Source organism: Clinocottus analis, unplaced genomic scaffold (genome assembly GCF_023055335.1).
Source record: "Clinocottus analis isolate CAN_PGR_092001 unplaced genomic scaffold, fCliAna1.0.p SCAF_14, whole genome shotgun sequence".
NCBI classification, from domain to species: Eukaryota; Metazoa; Chordata; class Actinopteri; order Perciformes; family Cottidae; genus Clinocottus; species Clinocottus analis.
Window position 1 is genome coordinate 6767466 of NW_027175865.1, and position 16370 is coordinate 6783835.

The 16370-nt window shown below is 43.8% G+C and overlaps 1 protein-coding gene across 2 annotated transcripts in view; it reads left to right on the forward strand.

Moving 5' to 3' along the window:
- trps1 (trichorhinophalangeal syndrome I) overlaps positions 1-16370 on the forward strand; it is a 105823-nt gene that overhangs the window by 53515 nt on the left and 35938 nt on the right. For both annotated transcript variants that reach the window (XM_068575430.1, XM_068575431.1), the window contains exons 5-9: positions 814-1426; positions 1704-1918; positions 2389-2602; positions 2740-2974; positions 7869-8661. In XM_068575430.1, the coding sequence (XP_068431531.1) occupies positions 814-1426; positions 1704-1918; positions 2389-2602; positions 2740-2974; positions 7869-8661 (2070 nt within the window). The remainder of the gene's footprint in view (positions 1-813; positions 1427-1703; positions 1919-2388; positions 2603-2739; positions 2975-7868; positions 8662-16370) is intronic.

The following is a 16370-nucleotide window of genomic DNA, read 5'->3' on the forward strand; positions in this document are numbered from 1 at the left end:
CCCTATTGCATACCGCAGTAGAGCCTGATAGATATGTTATTGGTCAGATTGGTTCGAGTTTGAGCAACCTTTAATTATTACAGTTACATATAGAAAATTATGGATTAGGTTTGTCGTAGTCTGAAGCATTAATTTAATATCTGCTGCATAGGAATTAAAAATGACAATTCATAGAGATTCTTCATTATATCTGATCCGCTCACAGTATTGCTCAATACAAATACAAAAAACATTCACGGTGAGAACACAACTATGTTACTACATTCCAGAAACAAATCTTATTTTGTCTGCCCCTGACTCAAAACATAAACTAAAATAGAATGAGATACTCTGTCAATTACAGTTGAGAAAAAGAAGAAGCATACTGACTATTAAAATGAAATGTGATTCCAAAAACCTTTGTAAATGTTCTGGTCATACTATACTACTATATAAAATGTTATTTTCAATGGTCCTGACTCAATAAACAGTTGGCTTCCACAGTAGCTCTAATGGCAAAGTAAAGTAAAGAATCCTCATTGCCTTGTAATCACATAAAAACACATACTTTACTTTCTTTAAAACAGAAATATTCTTAGACACCTTTTTATTTTTACATGCTCTTATTGAGATGTCCATGTCTGTTTGTCATCCATTGTCACACACAAAAAACAGACACCCTTTAATGAACATTTTCCTTGGTGATGATCACGCTGTTGCAGTGTCGTGTTTCCTTTAACTCACAAACTATCTAAAAAGTTTGAATCGTAGTTATCACATGCATGTGTGTGATATTCAGAGCTCAAATGTCCTTTTTTTTCTGCTCGTCAACAGGTGACGCTGGGTGGCACGCTGATTGGGATTGGCCGGAAGACCTCCGATTGCCAGGGCAATACCAAGTACTTTCGCTGCAAATTCTGCAACTTCACCTACATGGGCAGCAATTCCTTAGAACTCGAACAACACTTCATGGCCTCGCATCCAAATAAAGTCAAAAGTCCGTCAACCACACCCCTGCTGGCCACCAACAACCTGGCAATGCACGACCACCAGGGGAAGGGTGGGAGTCAAATCTTAGACGGGGCGGAGAGAGTCGCGGTGAGATCGGAAGACGACTCTTTGGTTGGGTACGCCATCCCAGTCAGGGCGTCCCCAGACCCGTCAGGCTGGACGGGGGAGCCCGGTCGAGATGCCGTGCAGACGTATTATTGGTGTAAATTCTGCAGCTGGAGCTGTGAGTGGTCAGGGGGCTCGGCAAAGCTTTTAGAGCACTATGAACAAAGACACAGAATGACCACGGGAGGTACGATGAGCCCCGGCAACTCTGCTCCTGGGGGCGTGGACAGAGAGAGGGAGAGAGGAGGGAGACGAGAGGGTGGGGAGAGAGGCCACACGTCGTCCAAAAGCCGCAAAGATCTATCATCCAACCCATCCAGCACCAGCCAAGGTAATGAAATGGGAGAAAATACGGTCACATGTGGTTGTGGATTTCTTTACATGCTTTTTAGTGGAAGATGGCTGCACAAGATCACGAGTAGCAACTTCTAATAGCAGTGCAATGATTCGTTCTTCCTCTAGTACTGTGATGCACTGCCTACTGCTGACTTTTACTGATCTGTTGGTGCAACTACTTCAACGCTTTGTTATCACCTCTGGTGCTTGATACTGCCATACCATAACTGTTGTATTTACCAGACCGTTGCTCTTTGTTGTTCTGCCCGTAGGAGATCCCAACAGCAGTGATTCAGAAGCAGTCGTGACCAGCTACAACTGCCAGTTGTGTGATTTCCGATACTCGATGGCCCACAGTGCAGACGTGATCGTAGTAGCACCTTTACTGCTGCACTACCAGCACAACCACTCCATCCACAGATGCTGCATTCAGCACTGCATGTATTGTCCGCAAGGCCTCTGTCAGCAGCACAAGCACCTGGGGGAGGTGAGATTACTAAAATATTCAAATGTTTATTTGCTTGGTGTATTGGTGTTTGCTCGGCAATTAGAAGGAGAATTGTGCTGTTTTGCAAGCATAAATAAATAAAAATGTAATATGTGAACAAGTGTAAAGTTAATTGTTCCAATTTTCCAGCCTAGTTAAAATTCCCTCGCTTCCCCCAAACCGCCCACGCACACCCCCACCCTCCTTTGTGCCAGCTGCCAAACGGTGCCGTTGCAGCTGTTAAAAATGCAAAAAAAGGATGGTTAACAGCCAACATTGGGGTTGGCATCATTCAGTTAATGATCCCCGTTCATACCCATGTCACCCGCATAGAAAAAAACACAACCGCATCACAACAGAAGACGACAAATTCTTCAAGTCTTAATTCACCTTGTGTGCACAGTATTGCGTAATCCATGCAAAGAGCCAATGCTACTCTTCCCTGAGCTCTGTCTGATTCCTCCACACAGGTGTCTCACCCCTTTGCGTGTCGGAAGCCCACCTGCCCGAAATGCTGTTCCAAGTTCCCTTCGTCCACCAAGCAGCAGCAGGACGCCGTCGGATCGAAACCCGCCACCGCCACCTCGCCCAGCATGACCCCTCCTAACCCTAGAGGTGACCCCGGTGTGATTTCGGGATCAACTTTTCTCGCCTCTAACCCTGCCCATCCTGTTGTCACACAAGGTATTCAGAGTTATATATACATCATCTGCTATATTTTGTCAGATTATGTTCTTTTTTTCTTTATTATGTCAATGGGTTTGACATGATCCTTTTGTTTCTTCTTCTTGATTGGTCCCGTTCTTCTTTTCTGATCCCAGGCGTCACCCACTTGTGTGACCAGTGTGCGTTCGCCACCACCGACATCGACGTGTTGCTCCAGCACTACGAAAGCTGTCACACCCTGATCAACCTGAAGGGGGCACCGCCACATGTCAAGGCTGAGGAAGAGTTTGGGGGAGACAAGGAAGGAGGTAGAGGAGGAGAGAGGGAGTACTCTTGTACAAAGTGTCACTTCATCACGGAAGTGGAAGAAGAGATTTTTAGACACTACAGGTAAGAGAGAGATTAGAGAACATTGATTAAATACTCATACTTGTGTTTTTTTTCACAGGGTTGACACTTAGACATGAAAGGGTATTGCATATTAGTTTTTAATAAACATAGAGTTTGAAACCTTTTATAAAACAGGTGACTGAATGTGAAACTTGATGGCGTGTCATATTCCAGTTAGAGTCCATGACAAAATGTGCTTGTTACTGGTTGACTGTGACTATACAGAGCTATTCCTCCCTCGAGTCAGGGAGATTATGAAGTATTGCTTGACCATGGATTCAAGCACCTGTAATTCTCTTTTTTGACACCCAATTACCCAGGACATGTTGACCGAGCACACTCATTTTCAGTAACAAGCCATTAAGGAAATCATATATCCAAGATGCTCACAGACACCATTAAGACATCCACAACTGGAAGCAACTCAGACCTTCATTGATATTCAAAGATGTGTCATCTTTCAGAATCAACATACTGTGATGACCTATACTTAAAGAAAATCTCAAATTCAGCAGCTCTACACTTGGAGACTATTTCCCCTTTTCTCCCTGCAATCGAATGAGCTCGGTTTCTGTTTGGAACTCATTTTGCTCATTTCATTCTGGCATTTATGACATTTCCTATTGTCAGGGCGAGAATCGTGTGCATCGCTCAAATACTGGCAGTTTGAAAATGACCGGGAGATGAAAATGTGGTCTTGCACTGCAATATCAGCACCGTGTCCCTTTTACCTGCTGGGTTAACGACGACCTCATCTAATCTTGGAATCGACTCTGAGACATGAAGCTGTGAGAAACTGGTTTTGTTCCTCGAGAAAGGATTTAAACAAGTGGCCTTCCACCACTATCTTTTCAAGCCGCCGCCGACCTGTGACACCACTCTGCTTTGAGTACACTCCTATATGCTGTCACACTTTGTATCCACTAAAAGTACAAGGCCTATAAAGCAGTACTCTCCTGATTTAGCATCTCCTACAATACATAAAACTTAAGGAATACTTCACCCACAGAAGAGTGTTTTAAAGTGTTTAAAATATTAAGCGAAGATGCATGTGTTTGGGAAGAAGTGAGACATCCCTCTGGATAAATGAGACTATTACACAGCACAGCTTGTATCTGAGTTTGTAAATTGATGTTGTGATATAGTTTTGCTGTTATTAAGACTTTTCTCTGTTTTGTCCTTGTTCTGGTGGAAAACTATAATTTTGTTCAAGAATTCGAGCTAACAGAATAAGTAATTGATACAGCAATGGTTATTTTGTAGGTGAGGAATTCCTGTCACACCGGACTTGGGATTGATAGTTTAGAATTAAAGGGATCTTTTTTCCCCTCATATTACTCTATTTCAAAACCCGCTGCCTTGCAAATTACGCACAATACTACTTTCCCGGCTACATTTCAGTCAGAGATTAAGGTGTGTTTTATTAGTTACGGCATGTATAGCCTCGAGCCGCTGGCCTCAAGCAAAGATTAGAAGCAGGCAACGAATGTCAGATTTTTTGTATCATTTTTTGAAAATTTGTACTTTTCAGTTTTCCCCAACTGACGCAATTAGATTCCATGCAGCTCCCTCTGGAGCCACAAACGGCTTTATACAACTTGTTTTACATATGCAGTAGTACTCGACATGACTGGTAAACAGACTTTTATCTGCAAAATCTGTGGTTATGCTCTATTTCAGAATACTACTAGTATTTTTACTGACTATCCTTCTTGTCTTTTTTCCACTTTTTTGGGTTTTCAAACGATGCCAAACAGTAAACTGTTGTTTTTTTGCTTGTACATGTGAATGTCTGTGTACTGTATATGTGTATGCCATACCTGCTAAATAACACTAGCTCGGTTTCACAGACCTTTAAGAGCCTGAGGGGTCAGACAAGACTCCACAGCCAATTTGCTGCCGACATAAAACATGCATACACATGTTCAATGGGTTTTCAATGACATAGCAATCTATATCATTTGCTGGCTATAAGTTAGGGCGGGAAAGAGAAAGAGAGAGGGGTCGTAGTGTGGGAAAGTTGTGGCTGAAGACAGACCGAGAAAGAACTGATGATTGTGTGAAATATTTTTGTTTATGCAAGTATTGATCTAGATTGCAGATTGAGATCGCTTCTTGATATATGCTCACAAAAAGTCACTCCACATGTGTTCTTGTGCTCTCTCTCGCACACACACACACACACACACACACACACACACACACACACACACACACTGACACAGCCATCTTAGTGAGTTTCTGCCTCAGAATCGATGCAATATTTAAAAGTTTGATTCATTTTAGGGCAGAAAAATAAGAGAGATGGGGAGAGAAGGGATGGAGATACAGACTGAAAGGAAAGACAAGGTATGGGAGGGAACTGTGAGAAAGTGGAGCAAAGAGGGTGACAAAGCTCGAGCGAGAATGAGACAGGGCAGGCGAGTTAGCAGTCCACTCACGCACATAACAAAATCTCGGAGCTCAAATCAAATAAAACTGAGATGAAGCCAGAAAGTTTTACACCGCCACTAAAACCAAACAAACCTTAAAGGCTGTGTTTTAGAAAAGCAAAATTCAGGATTTAATTATAGGTTTCTCAGGACAAGGGGCCGTGGTGTTTCGGGGGGGGGAGAAAAGTTACCGGCTGAAACAAACTAATCAATCTTCCTTACAACTTTTACACTGAAACACTCCCACTGAGGCTCTGACTCATGTGAGGCTCAAGTCAACACTAGCAGGAGCATCTGAACACACTCCTTTGTTGTGATAGCTGAGACTGCATTATACAGTATCATTACAGTAGTGTGTGTTTGGTTATTTATGTTAAAGATCCTTGGGCTTCAAAATAAGACGCAAGCCTCTTATTACACTTTCTAAACAAATGTGTAATGCTTATTCATAAACCATGCTCAGCTCGGGGTGAGTATGAGTGTGTGTGTCTGTAGACGGGTGATGTGCAAGTGTGTATTGACCTCAGAGCAGGTCGGGGTTGTGATCCTAAATGGAACGCCGTCTGCTCACTTCTTTCTTGGCACCAGTCACAGATTTAAAGTCCTAAATTCACACGGGAGAAGCAAACCAAATGTGAAGCTGCATATTTCATAATATTAACAAGTTAAATGTGTGATTCCATAGACAACCTAATCCACTGCTGCAAAAAGAGACCCTTTGGAGAGAAACAGGCATATATCCAGTATTATATTACATTGTGTATCTTCATGTGTTGCTATGAGGGATCCTTTCTTTGCTCTGTCCATTATTATGAAGAACATACAACAGACCTTTCTTTGACACAATATTCTCTTATTGATTAGTTTTCTTCCTCAACCGATAGTTGAAAATTATGTCTCTAAGAAGTTTATGCAGAGACCTTTAATACTTTTTGGACGTCAGCTCGCCGTTCAAAAATATATTGAGCTTTTATACTATATGTCCGCTTTCCTATTTTTCATAATCCGGTGTATGTTGTTAGTGTTCAGGCTAAAGCTGGATTAGATCAGTACTAACTTAACTTAGGCAACTGTGTCTTGGTTCAGCATCTGGAGACATTTAAGTCCACTAGGTACAAGGTGCACTTTAGTCACACAATAATTATTACAAATTTCAACAATGCCTCGACTAGTTTGATCTGATCAAGATGTTGTTTAAAGCCTCTCCTTGAAGTTGACTCTCTTCAGCAAGAAGGAGAAAGAAAGATGTAATAATAATAATCTAAAGCACGAGAGCGTCTCAAACAGATAAATGACAATTTGGGAGGGTTTAGATGTTTGCAAAGAAATCGTTGGCTTGATTATATCCCAATGTTATCAAGCACGGCCATTGCAGTGTTGCAGTAATGAGAAGTCAGTGGTGAGAGAGACTCAAGCAAAAACACAAGCAGCGTTGTGCAAATTGCTGCTTTTGGATGAGACGCGAGTGAAATAAGTGGAAGAACTGTTCATCCTATTTTGAGTCAAAGTTACACACTTGACTTATTTGCCAAATAATGGTCCAAATCAACTCCTACCTCACACACATGCCAAGTCTAAATAACTGAGAATTGTCTTTCTGTCACTGGCTTTAAAAGTTCCCAACAGTCAGATAACAAGAGCATCGATAGAGGTTTATTGTTCTACTGAACATGTGCTCACATGTTTTTATTTGTATATTTTGGCAGCTTTCCTGTAATGCTGAATATAAAGCAGCTGACTATAGCAGGCCCACCAACAGTCACCACAAACAGGAGTCCAAGTCTATGTTATAGATGCTCGATTGATTTTGATTGTTGGGCCGCACAAGAAGCATCTCAACAGTTCCCTGAGCAGGAAAACCTCTGATGCCGTGCATCGTATATACTGCTGGTCAGTCAGGGCCTCGCCAACAGGAAATGAAGGTGGTTTGTTGATGGGTGATTCATGCCTTGTCATTCAGATTAATTCACATTCCTCGCTGTGTTGTCCTAATTCATGGTGATTCAGTGGAACACTGAGTCACTTTTTGGCCACGCGCTCGGTGTAACTCCTGACTGGCTGGAGGGAATTGGGAGCGGGCAAATGCACTTTAAATGCGATTTAGTCGATTCGGGGAGTGGATTTTCTTCAAAATTAGATCAATGACCAACTTTTTTATTGAATATCTGTCATACGCGGCCCATTAAAAGCTGTTCAAAATGAAGGCTTTACTCATTTTAAATCGACGGACAGGAAAACAAACGCATGTTCTTAAAATCATATTTGTTTAGCTCAGTCTCATTCATTGCACTGTTCTGGGTTAGAATAACCTTAAATGGTCACAATCAAAAGGTCAGGTTCAGTGTTGTCCTCTCATGGTTTGACAAACCTAAGAACACACCATTGATGTTTATATATAAGCGGTGTTGATGATTGATTGAGCTCACCATTCTAATGAAAGTTCTGTCCGCCCTTCTCTGCAGGCGTGTCCACGCGTGCTGCCGCTGTCGACGCTGTGAATTCACGGCACCTGATTCGTCAGCCCTCCTCGACCATTTTAACTCGGCGCACTGCCAGGACTCCTCTCCCTCACTGAGCTCATTGACAACGACCTCCTTACCCACCTCACTGACGCCTTCGTTAACGCTCTCAGCCAATGGCTGCTCAGCGCCCTCCACCTTGGCCATCAAAGAGGAAAGCAAGGGGGACCTTCGCCTCCTTTACTCCCTCGCGCCGCCCGAGGGGCGGCTGGCAGAAGGAGGCCGAGAGGAGGCGGGCGGGGTGGTCAAAAGTGAGGGAGGCGAGGAGAAAGAGAGAGAGCGGGAGAAAGGCTGGGTGCTCGGGGAGACAAGAGGACTAGGAGAAAGAGGAGGTGAGCAGGCCCACGGTTTACTCTGGGTGCCCAAGGAGCGAATGGGACCTGAAAGGGGAGTAGAACGAGGAGCAGGAGGAGGGAGCCCCTCTCTTTTCTCCTCCCCCCTCTCGTTGTCGTTTGTTTCAGCCAATCACGAGGCCTCGCAGCAGAAAAGAGGCGTGACTTCGCCCAGCATGGTTTACCTGGGAGACACCAAGTCCTTTTTGGGAGATACCAAGTCCTTTTTGGCAGACGCCAGGCTGTATGGAGGAGGGAGGTCCGGAGGAGCCACTGCAGGTGGAGGTGGAGGGGAGAAGCCGAGCCGGATGCCTCAGCAGTACACGGGAGGAGGAGGGAGCGGAGGTGGAGGAGGACAGGAGAAAGGAGGAGCCGCAAAAGAGGAGTCCCAATCCCTTCTACGGGTAAGGTGGAGCGTGTGCACACCCTCCGACTCCCCTCATTCTTCCCGCCCCTCTGTCTCCCGTTCACCTCATTCTCTCACTCAGCCTAATCACCCGTCTCCTTTGTCCCATTAACACTCTGATTGGAGCTTTTAGCTTCGACTCTCTGGAAGGCCTTTGTAGCCGGATCTCTATTGCCAGATCCTACCTGCTGAGAGCATTAGTTTTCAGAGGGCTTCTATTAATACGCCTTCATCTGCGTCTCCTTTGAATCAGATGTGAGGATTAGACCTCATGCAGAGAGCCGCTTCAATGAGACCTGTAATTCCTCCGTCTTATTTGGAGTACTTGTGCAGATTGTCAATCGCTGGCAAAGTGTGTACGAGCGTCCTCACACGCTCGCGACGGTTCGTGTCGCTGCGCTCTTGTCCATGTGCGTGTAATTCCATGACGTCGTTTCCTTTCCCATAAGTTGCCTTCGCCGCTCTTTAAAATGCGATTTTAACTCGCAACGGGGAGAAACTTGCCTGTTGCTACAGCAACGGGGGGAGGCAAACTGACAGTTCCCATGGTTACCACCTGTCAGTCTGTTCCCTCATCCTACTTTTCAGGCCACAATGCTTTTCACTTCAGAGTGATGTCATGGACTGGTAGGAACAGACTGTGGTTTGCCAGCGCTGCAGAGCTCATTGGCTATGATCACATTAGATCGGAATAGACTGGTGTGTGCATGTGTGTGTGTGTGATTGTGTGTATGCATGTGTGTGTGTGGTTATGTGTATGCATGTGTGTGTTTGTGTGTGTGTGTGTGTGTGGTTTCAGGGCACTCACATGGGTCTATGTAAGTGGTGGTATTGAGTGTGAAGTGGTGTTCCTGAGTTTAGTGTGTGAGTTGACTGTATGGCGTCCTTGTACGAGATGTGGGTAATTTGTGTGTGTGTGTGTGTGTGTGTGTGTGTGTGTGTGTGTGCGTGCGTGTGTGTGTGAGAGAGTGAGGTGTTGGCAGTAACTTGGCAGACCGGGCTGGGTGGGGCAGCAAGAGGTTTACTCATTATCGTGGGTGGGGCAGTGTGTGTCTGTGTGAGAGAGAGACTCCGTGCGTGAGAGAAAAAAGGGAGGGAAAGTGAGATGAAGAGAACACGTTAGGGAGAGTCAGATAGGGATAAATGTGTGTCGCCAAAACAAGTTAACCCCTTAATTAACATGCAGCTTTCCCCTTTGTTCCCCAGATAAGCCAGCTTTCTCTGTGTCGGTCGGCGTTTTTTGGACAGCCGGTCACCAAATGCTTCCAGTCTTTATGATAAAATAACAATGTTCTGACTGCATATGTAGCCCACAGACATGGGATTGACATGATTCTTCTCATTGGTATCTTTGGAAACTTTAGGATCTCCACCTGAGTTACAAATACAGTTCTGTCAGTTTGAACACTTTGGCTGCAGGCCGGACGTGTGTAATGGTTAATACATCAGTGGGTCACGCTCCGTATCCGCGAGGGTCCTCGTGGACTTTATGCTCCCGCTGCACGTGGGAACACATCTGCCTACGAACGCACCCGATGTTTTTTAAAACCACGACTGCTCTCCTTTTTTGGGATCATTTCAGAGCATTGAGGAGGTCATGTGCTCAAGGAGCGAGATAAAGAAAATAAAGGAAGGGATGGTGTGAAGGTGAGAAGACAAAAGAGGAAGACTGGGAGGGAACAATTTAACAATTTATTTGAGGAGATGCTGAACATGACATATTACTTCAATAGCTTTGATATATATATATATATATATATATATATATATATATATATATATATATATATATATATATATATATATATATATATATATATATATATATATATATTGCCTTTGCTACTATCTTTGCTACTATCTTTCTCCCTCTCCCTCCTCTCAATGCACAATATTTATTCTCAGTTTCCATGGCATGCTCTGGCACATCCAACACAAACACACACACGCACACACACGTCATGACTCATCAATGGGCAGGGTGAGGGAGGGACACTAACGCAGAGGATCATCTGAAATAGCACACACGCACACGCATATATTGACACCTACAACAACAACATACGCAGACGTTTTGTTCAATTAAAATGTGGCCTTTGACGTAAGTGAAAGGCGAATCCGCCCAAAATGTAAATTGACTCTTTGTAAATGGCATGTGAGAAGTGTAGTGAAGGATGGAGGGAGGGCTGAAGGGAGAGCAACGGTTGGAGGAGGCAGGAAGTGGATAAGTCTGAAGGAAGCAAGGAATTAAAAAGAGTCCCATTTCATCAAACGTGTGTGTGTGTGTGTGTGTGTCTTAAGACTTGTGTGTGTGTCCCGCATCCTCACGTGTTCTTTCTTTTCACCTCTGCATTGATCCGTCTCTCCCCTTTTTCTTTTCATTCCTTTTATTTAATTTGCCTCCTTTTCCTCAAAGTACACCTGATACGCAGAGATCGATGCACACCTCACGCACACAAAGCCTTTCAGATGTGTACACACAGCATCAGAGTTCTTAGTATTCTTAGGCGTTTTGCTCTGTAGGCTGGAGAAAATATTTTCTTTTGAAAGGCCCGATCTATAATTACTGCACGGTGTTACTTTGTTGAGACATTGTCCAGCTATAGGATTAGTTTTCTGAGTGATTTATTACATTGAAGACATTTTCTCAGCCTGATTTTATTCTCTGACATTTTGAGTGACTATATGAGGCAAGGATGGAAAGCGTATGAGGTTTAGAGATGAAATTAAAGTAAAAGCTTCGGTTAGCGTTTTAGTTTATAAATGGAATGAGACAGACTTTGAGTAATGGTGGTTTTTCCAGTTAAGCGGGGCTGAGAAAGGTCCGCCCCCGAGCCAAAACATATGTGAACACGTGAAGATACCCAAACATATGCGAATCGACCCAAAACTTAGATCATTTAATAAATTCCAGACTGCGCTTTCAAAGGGAATTCCACCCCAAGGACAGCAGAGAAGAGTAGATAAATGGGCGCAGGCAGGGAGGGGAAGAAATTGTGGATGTGACCTTACAAACACAATATAATGGCGTTCATCTTATGTGGTCATAATGCAATACTGGAATGTGAACCTTCAGGGTTTTAAAAGTCCCATGCGTGACATTCAATTCCATTTGAGTGGAAAGACAGAAAATAGACAAACTGAGAGAGATAAACGGGAATGTGTGCTTTCAGCAGATCAGAGAAGAGTTTCATTAAAGTTTCTCTCGTTTACATTTCTGCCCAACGGAGCTAATTATGTTTTAAAGACACACACAACACACACACAGACACACGCGCAGCAGTATTTCCATAAAGTCCTCATTACTTTGCGTTCTCTTTCCCTCCTTCCGTCTTTCCTTGCGTAAACTCATGCGTGTCAGTGTACATGTGCATCCGTGTGTGCGTTTCACTGCTTGTGTACTCGATTATGTGCACTGTCTGCGTTTGCATTCCCTCTGAGTGTGCGGGATTGTGTGGGTGTGTTTGTGTGTGTGTCTGTTTTGTAAGGAAATTAAAGCATGAATTGAACTTATTTTCCGTGCTGATAATTTAACATCACTTCATATCCGCTACAGGAAATTATGGAGCTTATGCTCAAGTCAGAGTGTGTGTGTGTGTGTGTGTGTGTGTGTGTGTGTGTGTGTGTGTGTGTGTGTGTGTGTGTTTGTCTGCGCGCGCGCGTGTGTGTGTGTATGTGTTTAATGCTTTTCTTAAGACAAAAAAAGGGGAAATAAAACTTTGGTGATTCAACTTATAAATAGTGTCCCTTAACTGCATCGCTGTGCTATTTGAATATTCTCTATTATATTTTCCGGATCCTTTCTAGCTGCCTTAAATGTATATTTGTGTGTTGTACAGTTTATTTTGTTGGCATTATATAAAGGCCACCTTGACAGATGGATAGTGACACATGTTCACATTATATTTGACAACCAGCAGTTTGCAATGATACCATTGAGAGTCCTTTTGATGCTGAGAGACAGATATTGACTCTTCCTGCAGCCATTAAACATCCGTTATATGGTTTCAAGCATGGATGTTAATAATTAGCTGTTCATCAACAATATGAAGTTCAGTACGAAACTCAGAGGAATGGCTTGTGACTAAATTGAGAATCGCTGGTCCACCTTAAAGGCCAGACCACCTTAAGTGAGCCTGGACCTACGTTGACGTTAACTTCGGGGTTAACCGCAAGCAAGACACAGGAGCTCTGCTTGGGTCTTGAGCAGTTTCAACATTTATTCACCACCAAATAAGCTGCACTGCTACGCTCACAGTAACGTCATTGTTAACGTTACACTCTCTGTCACACACATGGTGGACTGCCGGCTTGGTGTTAGGTTCACCAGTGGAAACCCTGATCGAGTATGCCAGGGCTGACAACCTCAGAGCTAAACTAATTCATGCTGTGGAGACTTACTGGGGAAAATGGATCTAAGACGATGCACGCGACATCGTGGCTGTTGACTCTCGTTGCAGCTGAACTGTTAATGATCGGCTGAAGAGGGCCAGCGATTGGTTCGAAGAAGAAGAATGAAAAAAATGAATTAGCATCCCAAGTCGTGAGCAGTCTGAATTCAAAGCTGCCTTTTCTCGTGGATGAGGATTCTCTGCTAAAGCCTGTTAGCATCATACATACAGTCCCTTTTGAAAAAAAAAGGAGAAAGTCTTTATTCTTTTAGTTGCTGAAGGACCATTTGTCTGTGTCAGAAAAATGGAATACTCCAGTGCTGATATTCACCAACCTGCTCTCCCACTCTCCCTCCACACACACACACACACACACACACACACAGACACACACACACACACACGCTCAGACAGAGTTGACTGTTCTGGGCCGTTCAGTTTGTTTGTGGAGCAGTCACATTTCCCATCAGGACGCAGACTCAAATAAACACAGCTATGCTGGAAAGAAATATAAAAGTGTGTGTGAGGTAGCGTGCGTGCGTGTGTGGGGTAATGTGTGTGTGGTAATGGGACTAGTGTATGTAATCCAGGCTGTCTTTAGTGTAAAAGAAACATAATCAGACAACCTGTTTGCAGTGATTTTGACCTGTGTGTTTGTGTGTCTGTCTGTGGAGATACTGGTGGATAGGCATGGGTGTAAGTGTGTGTTTATCTGTTTCATAGAAGTGTGTGTGTGTCACAGTTATGACCCGTGTGTGGCTTTACGCTGTGTGACAGTCCACAGCAGTCTCATTGTCTGCGAGGAATATTACTTCTGGCTTGAATAACAAATTACACCATTTTGACCACATTTAGCCCCATCTGGGATATTCCACACAGGCCATGCTTCCCCGCACTTATTACAGCTGACAACATGCGTCGTGGGAAGGTGACAGCTTGGCGTTTTTTTAGCTCTCACTAATCAAGAATCAGCGTATTTGCTTGACTGTACCTTGGCTCGTGTCTGGATGTTAATCCTCTTTTCGAGTGCGCTTTGAATCGTCCGATTGACTGATTCCGACTCGTGTTTGAAAAAGCATTAAAAGTGGAGTCCTTCTCAACCTGCTCGGGAAAGTTTTTACCGCATCGTTCCACTTCCGAATGTGTTTTATGTCAGTCATCAGTCACAGAAAAAAAGAACATTAAATTGAGTTTGAATTCCAGTTAGTTTTTTTTTCTTCTTTTTTTTTTTCCTCGGGTTGCTCTTTAGCAGCAGAGTGGTGTAGTGATTAGTCACATGTCCCTCAGCTCAGACCCCATCGCCCCTGCTGAAGTGTCCTCGAGCAAGAAATTGAACCAATAACTGCTCCAGTAGCTGACCCTCCAGCCTGACCTTCCTGTCGAGGGGACGAGGCGAGGAATCCCTCCCCGCCTCCCCCTGCTGGGATCAGTGGACTATCAAGAGACTTCCCCGTGATCGTCGGCGCTTCGTTGGCACTCGGTGAATAGTCTCTTTTCTGACAAACAAAAGGCACCGAACTGGCACCGATGTTGGAAAAACACATTTAAAAGCATTCTCGATTATGTATGATTAAACAAGCATCTTGATCCGAAATGCATTTTCACAAAAAAAATGCGGTGGTTTGTGTGTCTCGTAATATGATATGATTAGTTTGACTTGAGCCTAACATGCCGTCCATTCAGATTTCTCCTCTTTCCTCTGAGTATTTCATTGGTTCAGACGCGTGTCGCTTCCACAGGCACGGCCTTTTCATTGGCTCGACCGGGCGCCCGTGGCACAGATGTTCCTCCCTCCCCGCCAGTGAACAAACCAGGTGTTTTTCATCATGTCGACATGGCAACGGTAAAACACAGTGGTTATTTTAGCTCCTAGCTGTAATTTAGACGTTTACATCAATTACCGTTACAATCAACTTACACACACACACACACACACACACACACACACACACACACACACACACAAACATCTAGTACCGTGTGTGTGTGTATGTGTGCGCGCGCATTTGTGCACATTTCTGCAATGGCTTGCACTCCCAGTCCCTCAGTGCTTGTATGTTCCTTTCTCTCTCTCTCTCTCTCTCTCTCTCTCTCTCTCTCTCTCTCTCTCTCTCTCTCTCTCTCTCTCTCTCTCTCTCTCTCTCTCTCTTACTCTCTTTCTCTCTCTCTCTCACTCCCTCTTTGTGTAATTTGGGAGCAATTCCCTACAGGCTGTGTGTGTGCGCGAGTGTGCGCATAAGTCCGTGCATTCAGACGTGCATATGCGTGTGTGTTCACACATGGAACCAATATTGAGGCCAGATGATCATTTTGCTACAACAAGACCTCTACACGCAACGCTAGCCAGCTACACACACACACACACACACACACACACACACACACACACACACACACACACACACACACACACACACACACACACACACACACACACAAATGCATTGGGTACACCATTCTGGCAGCACTTGTGTAATTAGGAAGCTGATTGGTTAGATTAAATGTCCATCTGACCCCTGACCAATAGTTAATTTGAAAACCCTGCTTTTCCCCGTCTCCTGGCTCTCCTGGCTGTCCTTTCCTTCCTTCGTCTCTTCTTTTAATCTAGCGTTCTTTCACACAATCAGGCCTTTTGCTTTGGTAAAAAGTGACTGATGTAATTTGTCAAACGAGAGAAAAGGGGCTGGAGGAAAGGAATAGTTTACATAAAACTGCTTCCAGTAAATGACTGAAAGTAGATTGATGAATGACTACAAATTACCTTCTTTCAGTTTTTATCCATCAGTGTATTCAGGATATAATGTAAAAATGTCCAGCTAAGCAGAAACACCTAATGAAGACCATCTCACATCTATTTGACATGTCAGGTCTATGGGTTTCTTTAACATCTTTCCTTTATTCATTCTCTTCTTATTCTTTTGTCCTTTGTCCAATCTCTTCTGTACATTACGTTCACTGATATGCATCGTTCAGGAGAAACATTTCTCAACCTGCATTTCAGTGACTCATAGCATTAAGGCGAGCGGCTAAGCACTAATACACAGCTGAGCATTGTGTCACAACATGCGAGGTAAAATAAAAAGTTGCCAATTATTTAACTTTTAAGGAGACTCCGTGCCGATCGCCTGCCAAACTAAAACAGCAAAACAAGGAATGATAAATCCAGTTAATCCAATCTGCATTCCCATCTGCATTTTATTTCCTGTCAGTTGCCATCCATCTCTCCTCCCTCCTGACACATCTAACATCTTCAGTGTGTCTTGCATTTTGGCAGAGTTTGAGTATGAAATATGGGAATCTTCATCTCAGCAGCACA